General features: G+C 49.5%; 1 protein-coding gene across 4 annotated transcripts in view; it reads left to right on the top strand.

Annotated features, from left to right (window-relative positions):
- LOC130518438 (retinoic acid receptor beta-like) overlaps positions 1–12,586 on the top strand; it is a 66,045-nt gene extending 53,459 nt beyond the window's left edge. For 2 of the 4 annotated variants that reach the window (XM_057021043.1, XM_057021044.1), the window contains 5 exons: positions 1,107–1,267; positions 4,234–4,410; positions 5,959–6,163; positions 7,342–7,500; positions 7,589–12,586. In XM_057021043.1, coding sequence (XP_056877023.1) covers positions 1,107–1,267; positions 4,234–4,410; positions 5,959–6,163; positions 7,342–7,500; positions 7,589–7,884 — 998 coding nt within the window. In that variant the 3' untranslated portion in view covers positions 7,885–12,586. Of the gene's footprint in view, positions 1–1,106; positions 1,268–4,233; positions 4,411–5,958; positions 6,164–6,695; positions 6,982–7,341; positions 7,501–7,588 lie in introns of those variants that run through there. The other 2 variants (XR_008948029.1, XM_057021045.1) reach the window with 2 other exon arrangements.
- The last annotated feature ends 298 nt before the right edge of the window (positions 12,587–12,884 follow it).

Below are 12,884 nucleotides of genomic sequence, written 5' to 3'. Positions count from 1 at the left end.
TGTAGCTGCTGCTGTAGCTGCTGCTGCTGCTGCTGCTGCTGTAGCTGCTGTAGCTACTGGCTGCTGCTGCTGTAGCTGCTGTAGCTGCTGCTGCTGCTGTAGCTGCTGTAGCTACTGCTGCTGTAGCTGCTGTAGCTGCTGCTGCTGCTGCTGCTGCTGCTGCTGTAGCTGCTGCTGCTGTAGCTGCTGCTGCTGCTGCTGTAGCTGCTGCTGTTGCTGCTGCTGTAGCTGCTGCTGCTGATGATGTTGCTGCTGTAGCTGCTGCTGCTGCTGTAGCTGCTGCTGTTGTAGCTGCTGCTGCTGCTGCTGTAGCTGCTGCTGTTGCTGCTGCTGTAGCTGCTGCTGTGATGATGTTGCTGCTGTAGCTGCTGCTGCTGCTGTAGCTGCTGCTGTTGTAGCTGCTGCTGCTGTAGATGCTGTTGCTGCTTGCTGCTGCTGTAGCTGTTACTGCTGCTGCTGCTGCTGCTGTAGCTGCTGCTGCTGTAGCTGCTGCTGCTGCTGTAGCTGCTGTTGCTGGCCTGCAGGTCATCTCTTGATCAAAGGTTCTGATTTCATTCCTGGCTGCAGCAGGCAGTTTATTTTAGAAATCACCCACAAGTCTGCATTCCTTCACCTTTGCTACCAGACATCTCCACAGTATCAAACTGGTTCTGGAGTAAAACCCAGCAGGCTCAGTGGGTTGGACTGGACATGCAACGGGCTGGAGCTCTGAGAGTGGTGCCGCTGGTCAGTGGTTGGTCATGAGTTGGGTCACAGCTGGGGCACAGCTGGGTCAGGAGTCTCCAGCTGTGATGACATCAGAGGTCTGAACCTCAAGCATATGACAAATTGTGGTGATTTGATATTTATCAAATTATCTAAAATTGGACTAAATCTCAGACAGTGAGTGAGTAATGTGCGTTAAAAGGTCTTATCTGGGGTCATTAGAGGAGAAAAACACAGCAGAAATTGGAACAGAAATGTGAAAATTGTCCACTTTGAGGTCTGCTGAACATCCAGTAAACATCCAACAACAGAGTTCTCATCTGTTTTGGTTTAGTCACATTTTGTTCCAACGATGGAGCCACTGATTCGGAAGCTAATCCCGTTTCTTTGTTCTCCTTCAGCGGTTCGAAATGACCGGAACAAGAAGAAGAAGGAGAGCCCAAAGCCGGAGCTGGCAGAGAGCTACGAGCTGACCGCGGAGCTGGAGACCATCATTGAAAAGATCCGAAAAGCCCATCAAGAAACCTTCCCGTCCCTCTGCCAGCTTGGCAAATACACCACGGTGAGTCGAGTGTCCGTCCGAGACGCCGCCTTTGACTCCGTGCTACTGGATCTCTGTGTGGTTCTGTGGGCAGCGTTTAGAGTTCGGAGAGCTCGGGACCGTAATCGATGGTCCCTCCTGTAATAGCCCCTCTGAGCGCTCATCCTCACCAACGCTCCCGCAGCTCCTGATCGGATATACCAACAATATCATTGAGCAGCACATCTCATCTCCCATCATGCACTGGAGCTGCTCGCCATGGCGACGCAGGACCGTAAAGATGATCTCTCCTGTCCTAATCTGGGTGTCAGCGAGCCTCCGCTATTCCCCAGGGACAAAGTCAGAGGTCACGGAGGGCGGATCCTGCTGCGGTTCAGCAAAGATCTGCAGTCACCGAGCGGTGATGTGAGCTTAATGATGAGTTACAGACAGATTACAGTCTGGGTGTGTGTGTGTGTGTGTGTGTGTGTGTGTGCGTGTGTGTGTGTGTCCACATCTGTCAATCATCAGCAGCCATCATCTCGACGTCTCTGGGCTGACAGTAAACTCTGGAGCTGGAGTCCAGGTCCACCCTCTGAAATAAGGATTATTTGTGCAATGCTCCACCTTGAAGCTCAAACGGGCCTGATAATCACAGGAAATAACCATTTATGACCGTTTAGGAACCCTCAGAAGCCCCACAAGCTGAACACAAAGCCCATCGTGTGGGTAACGTTCCAGTTCTCCTCCCTCGTCCTGATACTGGAACTCATAAAATAAACATCTCCAGTAGCTGGAATCTTCCGCTGGATAAATGACAGCGAAACGCTTCCACAGCGAGTGTTTGCTGTTTGTCGGCGTGGCCGCAGATAAAACCTTAATCTGGATCAGCCGTAATTATGCTGTGAGAAGTTCCTCATTATTCCCAGCGATTGGATTCTGATGCTCCTTTTGAGTCCCACCCGCCTGAACAGAGGAGGAGCCCCCGCGCCCCGGGATTAGGTTAAAGCTCCAATTATGTGCTGAAATATTCAAATCCTAGTCTGCCGCGCGTTAGGAGTTCACCGCTGGGTTAGCGCAGATAGCCGCGCCGCTGAGAGGGCTTAGCGCCGCCGTGAGCCGCGTTTCATTGACAGTGATGGCGATGGAAAACCAGCCGGGCCGCTCCGGAGACAAAACGGAACATTAGCGTCGGGCGGGAGGCAGCCCGGCTAGCTGCGGGCAGCGGCCTGTGATTGGCCCGATTCTGGCTCTTCACCTTCCTGCACGTGCGCTGGTCTCCGCGCCGCCACCCTCTTTTTCTCCAACGTCACGACTGGTCTAATTTGTTTGGATTAATGTTCTTCAATGGAATTAGAATTCCCCGGCAACTTCCTAGTTTGGCTCTATTGAATTATGGGACTTGTGTAATTGAGCGATATTGCGGTAGAGAAGAAGAATCCCAGAGAGCGGCGTCGCCCTCGTGCTCCGCAGATCCTCCGTGGTCGCCTTTTCTTTACACCCGGGGGGGCAAAGAGCATGATGGGTTGCTTTAATAACCGCCTGCACCTCCATGTGTGTCTCTCACACACACCAGCATGTGTGTGAGCACCATCAGACTGGACGTCAGGAGTGTGTGTGTCTGTGCCGCTGTTGTGCCGACTGCGGCTCATTTCTTGTGATTTCAGCCCTGATGCTCCTCTCACTTAACCTCACATCATATTGGATAATCTCCCTCTCTCCCTCTCTCTCTCCCTCTCTCTCTCCCTCTCTCTCCCTCCCTCTCTCCCCCTCTCTCTCTCTCCCTCTCTCTCCTCTCTCTCCTCCCTCTCTCTCTCTCCTCCCTCTCTCTCCCTCTCCTCTCTCTCCCTCTCTCTCTCCCTCTCTCTCTCTCCCTCCCTCTCTCTCTCTCTCCCTCTCTCTCTCTCTCCCTCCCTCCCTCTCTCTCTCTCTCTGCTGTTTAACCTTTACCTCGCTCGCTCCCTCTGATGGAAGCTCACCCGGTGTTTTCCCGGTGACAGCGTCCACATCCCAGTCATGATCGCACTGGGAGCAGCAGCGTCTCTGTTTGACTCCAGATTTTTCCCTGAACAAATTCATCAGCTGTGTGAAGCTCTTGGTTCCATCTGTCCTGAAGCCTGAGAGCCTCATCCAGAGGTTCCTGCAGGTCCAGGCTGTGGTGCCACCCCTCTGATGGTGTCATTTTAGATGAAGATAACTGGTTTCTAACTAGTTTCTGTCCAGGAAGCAGAATTTAAATGTGTATTTTATTGACAGTTGTGTCATCCTTTGTTCCTTCCTTCCATCCTTCCTTCCTTCCTTCCTTCCTTCCTTCCTCCACTCAGATGTCTGATAAATCTGATGCAGGAAAAAGTTTTTCTTTTAACCAACTTTTAGAACTTTGGTCAGGTTTTTGCCGAATGTGCAGCTTGCTGGGGGAGAACAGATGCTTTATTCCACATAAACCATCAGAACACAAACAAACGACCATCAGCGGCTCCTCCTCCTCCATCAGCCAGATCCATCCTTCCAAACTGGTCCCCAACTGCTGCTCATCCTGCACCCGTCCATCATCATCCCCTCTGCTCTGATGGCCCTCTCTCTCATCTCTCTCTCATCTCCCTCTCTCTCATCTCCCTCTCTCTTCTCTCCCTCTCTTCTCTCCCTCTCTTCTCTCCCTCTCTTCTCTTCCATCAGTCATCTTTCCTTCCTTCTCCCACGTTGCTGCTCTTCTCTGAGCTACTCATCATTCCTTCTCTTCCTCCGCCATCTCGTCTTCATCCCTCTTTTGCTGGCTCCTCTGGCTTCCAAATGTCACCACTTTTTGAGGCGGTCTCGCTCGTTATCCCGGAGCGCGTCCACGCCGCCCGGCTCGGTGTCTTTCTGAGCTTCCTGCTCTCGTGGAGCTTATTTATGGAAGTGTAACACAGTGAGAGGCAAGGGAGGCTGCAGCGAGGAGGTCATTAGCGGCGCCCTGCACAGGGACAGGAAGTTGGTGCCTGACGCCTTCCTCTCTGCTTGTGTTGCAGAACTCGAGTGCTGACCACCGTGTCAGGCTGGACCTGGGCCTGTGGGACAAGTTCAGCGAGCTGGCGACTAAGTGCATTATCAAGATCGTGGAATTTGCCAAACGAGTGCCTGGTTTCACGGCTCTGACCATCGCGGACCAGATCACGCTGCTGAAGGCCGCCTGTCTGGACATTCTGGTGGGTGCAGCTGCGGGTCGGCCATCAGGGAGCGCTGCTTGTGGGCGGAGCCTGGAAGGTCCCATTATTTCATCGCATCAGTCACTTAAACACAAAAGGATTCTCTCACATAAATAGATCAACATAATGTCTCAGTTTCGGTTGTTCATGAAACTGTACGTTACCAATAAGTTATTCGTTTTCAGCTTGAAAATTTGAGTAAATGTTTGCTCCTGGTTAGCTTAATGCTTCATTTATAGTCTAAGTTCTAATTTGACACTAAATTAACATTAATTTGCACTTAAAGTAACATTTTGTGTTTTATGAAACAGTGAAAATGCTGCTGTAATAAGCTGAAGTATCGTTTTTGAAAGCAAAGTGAAAGAGGCTTATTTGATGCAGCAGGATTAGCACGTTAGGATTTTTTTTTTTCTTTTTTAGCAGTCGACGACGTCTCGCCCTCCCGGATGACGTCAAATCCACGTCAGCCCTGAACGCCTCAGACACCTCGGCCCACATTTACGATTATGTAACAGACCGAAATAGAAGCGTGTCGAATTTTCAATCTTTTTTCCCATATTTTCCTTCATTTAAATGTTGGTAAAGGAGGGGGAGGGATGTTCTGCTCCGGTGTTGGAAAACTGATTTAGTAGCATAGTTTAACCCCTGGGTTACTAGTATAAACGTTATCTTCTATAAAATAATCAGCATGTTTTATTCTTTTGTAAGAATTTTACCCCCTAAATGTAGGGCAGGTATGCTAGCAACTTAGCTACAACCTTTAGCTAGCTTATGATGCTACTTGTACCTTTGTGAAGTTTACTCTGACTCCGGCGAGACGGAGGTGAGGAGTTGAAGGCCACGCCGATGACTTTTCTGGCTCCCGCTCAGCCGCCAGCGTCTGCTCACCAGCACGTTTCAGCGGTGAACACAGCACATTTTGGGCACAATGGGTCCAAAGATCAAACAGTGTGTGTGTGTGTGTATGTGTGTGTGTGTGTGTGTGTGTGTGTGTGGTGTGTGTGTGTGTGTGTGTGTGTGTGTGTCTACACTCGGGCCTGGCCAGCCGGTTCCAGCCACCGCCAGCAGCCATGTTTTATTCTTTTTCATGTTGCAGACACGCCTGCCACTCACTGTCAGAGCCAGATAGCTTCAAAGGCTGCTGCAGCTTCACATCCACCGTCGGCTGCACAAAAATACACACACACACACACACACACACTCACACACCTGGAGTCCAGCCGGGAGAGGTTATCCAGGTTGAATATGTGGAAGGTCATTTTCAGAGAGCAACAAAAACAGACAAGAAGCTGATCAAACCATGAGCTAACAGAGACTCAGTAAAAGTCTGGACACTTTTGTCAACTTGTACATTTCTACTTCTGTTAATTGTCCTTAAAACTGGGGATCATACAGTAGCCCCTCCCACTTCTTCCTGTTGCTTAGCTCCGCCCCTCAATTTGCTAGTTGCTAGCTTGGTTGTATAATTTTCCACCTACAGTGACTAAAGACTGGGTATATTCTGCTGACTCATGCTGTCTCTCTCTTCCTTCCTGGCTCTGCCCTCAGATCCTGCGCATCTGTACCAGGTACACCCCCGACCAGGACACCATGACCTTCTCAGACGGGCTGACCCTCAACCGGACACAGATGCACAACGCCGGCTTTGGCCCGCTCACCGACCTGGTGTTCACGTTTGCCAACCAGCTGCTGCCCATCGAGATGGACGACACGGAGACGGGCCTCCTCAGCGCCATCTGCCTCATCTCGGGAGGTGAGTGGGGGGCAAAGGATGAGATAAGGAGGCACAGCTGACCATCAAATGTTGAATGTCTTTGGGCCAACTTTGAAGGGACACTTGGGAAAATCCTGGAGGAGAAGCTGAGTTCTTCTGAGATCTTATCAAACATAAACAAGTGTTTTTCCAGAAATGTTTATTTCCTGTCCACGGTCTGTTGATCTCCGTCTTTTGATGATGGTCTTCAAAGTTGAGTGATTGAAGAGAAACTTGGGAAGTTCTGAAGACCCTCAGAAATGACGGTTGTCTCAGGAAGAACCTTTTCTGGAGGAGTTCCAGCGCTTCAGGACAAGCTGAATCTCAAATGATTTTAGTCAGCAAGTTTATTTTGTTGAGTCGATTTATTTGGTACAAAAATGTGCAGAAAGTTCTAGTTTTGACGGATGGCAGCCTGACGTCTGCAGCTCCAGGAGACATAAGGTTCTCTGCTGCGCTAATTAGACGATCATCTGGAGCCCTGGAGGAGGCACCAGGTGGAATGAATGAATAAAGCTGCTGTATCGATCAGCCAAGGATGTGGAGTGGAGTGTGGATCCGAGGGTCCGGGGCAGGTTCCTCTGCCCTCCTGCATCCTGCAGGTATCAGCTGTCATCTCCGGCTACCTTCCAGGACCCTCCAGGCCTGGACATGAATGCCCTGCTGAGGACCTTTCTGCTGGTTCCGCCACTACTCTGACTTCCAGTCGTCCGTGCTGACGGTGTGGGCGAGTTTAAAGTTATTTTCCAGTCGTCCCGGTTCACCTGTGGCGGACATTGCCCCCCTGTGGCCGCTGCCGGAACAGGTTCAACTCAAACGTTAGTCAAATTTTTAAAGAGAACGATCACGTGGGACTGAGATAAGCTCCTCGTGCTAACGACAATCTGCTCTGTTTGTGTCCTCATTAGTGATGTATCAGCTGAGAATTAATTATTTAGCCAGCAGGCCTGAAAATAGTGAGCACAGAGTCCCACAGTGACGTAATCAGCGCCTTCCTCCTCCTCTTCCTCACGTTTGAATTCACTGCCGACGTGTTTGGACTTATGTAGACCACTGTAGATCACTTTAAACCCGATTGGGGAAGAATCATCCGTCAGACCTAGTTTGGTGTCATGCCTGCTGTTTCTGAAAGTTTGTGTTTGTGTGTGTGTGTGTGTGTGTGTGTGTGTGTGTGTCAGATCGTCAAGATCTGGAGGAGCCCTCCAAGGTGGACCAGCTCCAGGAGCCGCTCCTGGAGGCTCTAAAGATCTACGTGAGGAAGCGGCGGCCCAGCAAACCTCACATGTTCCCCAAGACCCTGATGAAGATCACAGACCTGCGCAGCATCAGCGCCAAAGGTAGGAACCCGCTTTAGCTCCTCCCTGAGGGACGCCACGCGCAAGCGTGACCGCGCTCTTGTGATCTTCACCTCGTCTCACCTCGCAGGAGCAGAGCGCGTCATCTCCCTGAAGATGGAGATCCCTGGTTCCATGCCGCCGCTCATCCAGGAGATGCTGGAGAACTCTGAGGGTCAGGACGGCCAGAGCAGCAGCAGCAGCAGCAGCAGCAGCAGCGCCTCGGCCGACGGGGGGGCAAGCCCCAGCAGCAAAAGCAGCCCAGACGAGGAGGACGCCACCGTCGCCACCCCCGAGTCGCCTGAGTCCGCCGATGCAGACGAAGCGGCGGCGGCGCCACCTGAGGACAAACCCATGGAGGCGCCTGCAGGCTCCTCCCAAGACTGACATTCCTTTGCACAGAGAAGGAACTGCCCGATAAGCCCCGCCCCCACCCACCTCCTTTGCTCGATATTATCTAAAACCCCCGTCCCGGTATCTTCCCTTTCGACCCTCTTCAAAAGAACACGTGGACACGGAGGCCTCAACGGATCAGCGCTTGTGTACAGTTGTGAATGGCGTCTCTGGAACTGGAAGGGGCGTGGCCTCACCAGAGACGATACTCCTCAGGTCTCCTGTGTACATTCTTCTCTGCATGATGGGAGTTTCCGTGGTTTCCTTTCCTCTCTGTCCTCATCCCTTCATCTCTGGTCTTGTCATTGTACATACCATCGATTCTGGATACTGTGGTGCTTTTTTTCTTCGTCTAAATATTCTCTTTGAAACGATTCTTCGAGGTTTCAAGCAGGACCAGTTGTAAGTCCTTGAAAAAGTTATCTAGAATGTTATAGACATTATGTAAGTCTAATATTTTATATTTGTTGCTATATTTAAACCGTTTTTGTCTTTTATAACACTTCATTTCTCTACAAGAACGAGTGTTTGTACATCCGAGCTTCTCTCTGCGTCGACAGCCGAGTCTGTTTCCTCAGAGGATTGAAGCACAGCAGCCTTCGGTACGCACTCATCGGACCGGCTGAGGCGCCGCCGCGGCTGTGGTCGCAGGGACACGTTCGTGCCATCGGTACTTCAACTGGACCAAACTTGAGCCGCGTCGCACTTTATTATCGGCGTCTGGTCAAACAGCACTTTGACCAGACGCACTTAAACGCATCACCTTTATTTTTTGGATTGCGTAGTTGAGTTTTGACCGCGATGGTTCCTTTGGTCACAAGGGAGGAAAATATGAGGGATGCTAAATGCTAGCATTGAGATCTGCGATGCTGACCCCCCCCCCCCCCCCCCCCAGTAGAACAGCAGATGTTTAGCTCAGCTAGCAGTGATGATTTCACAGTATATACCTGTTTTTGTCGGCAGTTCATTGTTCTGCTAACTTCATCACAAATAGAAACTAAAACCAGCCGCCGAACGAAAGAAAATCAGCCCGACAATAGAGCAAAAACTCTTTATTTTTAATGTTTCACCAGAGGATCAAAAATAGAAGAATTCCCTACAAATGGTGATGATAACATATGGGTAGCTCAGTGTATCCTGGCTGTAACCAGATGTCCCCCGTAGCCTGGACAAGTCCTCTTTTTGAGACATGAAAATATGTTTCAAAATCTTCCATGATTTTATTCTACTGGAGCCTCAAACATCTTACCATCGAATTTGCTTTGCGTTTCTCTGTCATTCAAAAAGTAGCCCCGCCCCCACTGACAAGTCCCTCCCCCACTGACTGGCCCCTCCTCCACTGCCTGGCCCCTCCCACATTGACGGCTCCTCTTTTTCACAAACTCAAGTCTGGTCGCCGTAGCCTTTCACGTAAACGGTACGTCGGAGCGTTCTAAGGTTTGTTATTTGTTGTGACCAGCTCCTTCCTGGTCAGATCATTGGTGGATAAAAGGATCATGTGCTCTTCTTCGCTAGTTCGCATGTTGCGCTTCTTTGCCCCCGTCCGCGTCTGTGCTTCCACCTTTGCGATTTCCGACTGCTGATCACAGCCGGTGGCGGCTCTTTTAATGGAAACCTGAAGGTCGGGCAGATGAGTGCGTATCCTCTGACGACATCAATCATGTACGTTTCTACCAACTGGGCTCAGCCAGCGCACATGAGCTCTGTTATGGCCTTATGAACAGAGCTCCTCAACACGCTTTCCTCTCCTTTCTCAGAAGTGTCTTGTTGTAAACAGCTGAAACAGGAGCGATGCAACCCTTAACCACTGCTGACAGGCCGCGTGGGTCTGGACGATTGTACGCAGAAAGCACACAGCGGGGCAGGGTCTTCAAAATCCGCTCCAAACGTTCGCCTTGCTCTTCAGTCTTCACACTTTAAGCTACATTTAATGATGCAAAAGGAGATTCTGGAGGACCTTTGACACGGCAGAGACGCTCTGCAGGGTCCAGCTGAGCGGGGATGCTAGCGGTATCTTACTTGCGATGAGATGATGTTTCGCTGAAATTAAAAGATGATCCTCGAGAGCTGCCTTTGTTCCTCCTACACCCGATACAGCTCCAGATCCTTCGCTACCCTGAGGGTCCTGTTAGCTAAAATAAGGCTCCGTTTACACTAAAGTTCTAAAGTACCGCAGCTGAAGCACTTAAACACAGAAACATAGCTGAGGGACTGAAGGAAGGAGAACGGCCAAAGTAAAACTTTTGTAGACGAGAAGCACAACGATGAAGAAGCAACACCAATTCTGCTCCGCTTCTTCAAATGCGCCTCCCGCAACCTTCACCAGTCACTCTCGTTTTGAGACGAGGCAGCAGGCTAATCATAGAACCTGGATCAGAATTTCCCAATTTAGGCTTTTTTCTTCACCTCAGCTGGTGCAGATGTAGATGTTAGTTTACCCATTAGCTCTGATGCTTTTGATCAATTCTTTTTAGCTGCTAAGGCTGGCCATCAAATAGCCTAGCTTACCTTGACATGCTATTGATAGTGATATTGAATTTTAAACTCTCAAATGACACAAAGGAAGTTCTGGCTTATTTTTAAGTGCTACCTGAAAAGCCTAATCTGCTAACCCTACCTGAAATCGATAGCTACACAAAGTTATTTGTGTGTTTTTGGTGGAATGGTCTTGTGACTTTGGAGCAGATCAGATTCTTAATGTACATCTTAAACCCTTTTAGGATCGTCCACTTCCCCTTGTAAAAGTAAAGATAACTTTAGCAGCGGGCCCTGCTCCAGTTCGCCCGATGAAGCAGGTTTTTCGAGGCGATATGCGATAAATTGCAACGGGAACTGTTGCGCCAGCAGGATGAGCCACTCACTGTTTGATCTGAAATGGGAAATACGACAACCCCTGAGGGCAGCGAAGGATTCTGGGTCTCAGCAGCACATTATGGAAACTCATCTGCATTCCGTCCCTTCTCAGAAATACATATCATAAGGGAAAACCAGAGCTTTTTTTTATTCTTTTTAAGGTGTTTGAATGTGAATAATGTCCTAGTTTGTCAGAATGATATGCAGTGTTAAGGAGTTTTCTCTCAGTGTAACGTAGGTAACGCTCTCCTCGCCTCTCGCTCTCCCGGTGAGAGACAGAGGAGGCATCTCGCTCTTTTCCTTGTTTTCGTAGCTGGAAAAAAACCTTCACAGCCGACGAATGTCCACATCCATCCCTGAGGCGCCTGAGCGCATTGGGGACGCTCCTTTAGGACCCCACTTCACAACGCTGACTTACTCTGTTCGTTTCTGTTGAATGTCGTACCGACGTAACTGTAATCACGTAGCTAGCTCACTGCGGAGGTGTTACATAAGTGGTGTGTGCTTTGCATTCCAACTGGCAGCTCTGTGGAAAAGACACCTGTGTGTTTCTGTTCTTGGGAAATTCCACCTAAATTCACAGAGAGGAACCGCGGAACCGTCACGAACACAGCGAATATTGGGACGGTGAGGGAAATGGACGAGCAGTTCATCTCCACGACCGAAAACTGTCCGTGTTCTGTTCCGTTTTCCTGTCAAAACAACAGAGCTGCTCCCTCCAGGGGACCAAAACGCCGTCACCAATCAATCAAAGCAATCAATCGACGGCTCTTTGGTTGACAGATCAACTTCTCAACTAGGGTTCGACCGATATGGGACTTCAACGGCAGACAATTTTGTTGTCTGGACAGTTAAATCGTATCTCTCAACTCTGTTTACTTCCCAAAGTTAGAATTCACCTTATTTCATCAAAGGACTCGTATCTGGCGTAAATGAGCGTCTGGGCGTTGCACTCAAAGAGGCCTTAGCGGTCGCTGCCTCGAGAACAAAAATGAGCAAAAAAATCATTCCTTTTGGAAACGTGTTTTAAAAGCAGTCTTGTTGACCCAGATTTATAATGCTAATGTTGCACATGCTAGTTAATATAGGAACAGGTCTCTAACTAAAACAATCAGTGGCTGTAATGTTAACGTTGTGAGTTATATGCTAACGATGTCGATGCAGATGTTGCTTCCTGTGATATCTGGATCTTAGCTGGAACTATTTCTCAGAATATTTCAGATTTTTGCAGATGGTGCAGTTTTATTTGCTCCATCAGTCGACAACCTTCCTGATGAGGATCCGCGCCCTCGAGCCAAGCCTGCATTTCTCTGCCTGGAAGTGGTTGATTAGCATCTCTGTGTTGACTTCCTGCTCCAGGCAGAGTGGAAGTAGGTTGCAAAGCAACGACGAGAAGCAAGTAGCTGCTAAAGTCATTAACCGGAGACTAAATAATGCCCAAATATCGGTCTAACCCTGGATTACATCGTAGATTAGGAGCCAGGAAGCATGACTGGAACCGACCGTATCAGTCGCTAACAGCAGCTCTGTTGTCTGTCCTGAAGGTGTTCTTAAACATCACAAACTGTCGCCTTTTTCCCATCACAGGACGTAACCACCAATCATATGCAGTGTTGTATAGTCATGTTAATATCCCACATCTGGCCGGGCATGAGGGCGAAGGGGGAGGGGCGTGTCACAGATTTATCCGAGCAGCCCTTGCTTCCATGGGGCAACGTGGGGTTTCAGATTTCCATTTTAAATATTGTCTTTGTATGTTAACATGATGCTTTTTATGTCCATATACTGTTTAACTTTACCATGAGCTGTCCTGGCAAAGTAATAAAATATATTTATTTTAAAATCCACGTGTGGACATTTTTAGACTTTGGGAACCAGAGGAAACGTGACTGAAGGTCCGCTAATTTAGAAGCGAGATTAGCCACGCCCCTCGCGCGGCTTGTTGCCCATGATGGATGGGGGCGTGGCAACAAGAATATAGCCAGATCGTGCACTCTGGCCACGCCCACAACCACATGTTTCAGACAAGGGCGTGGCCAGAGCAAGTTTGCTTCTTTTGGAGGCCTGTTGAGCAGAAATGAGTCAGGTGATGCTAATTAAGCCATCAACCAATCAGAGCTCTGCAGGTTCATCTGGCGGGA

The sequence above is a fragment of the Takifugu flavidus genome, chromosome 21 (assembly GCF_003711565.1).
Source record: "Takifugu flavidus isolate HTHZ2018 chromosome 21, ASM371156v2, whole genome shotgun sequence".
In the NCBI taxonomy this organism is placed as follows: Eukaryota; Metazoa; Chordata; class Actinopteri; order Tetraodontiformes; family Tetraodontidae; genus Takifugu; species Takifugu flavidus.
The sequence above is the reverse complement of the archived record's forward strand: the minus strand, read 5'-3'. Positions and strand labels throughout refer to the sequence as shown.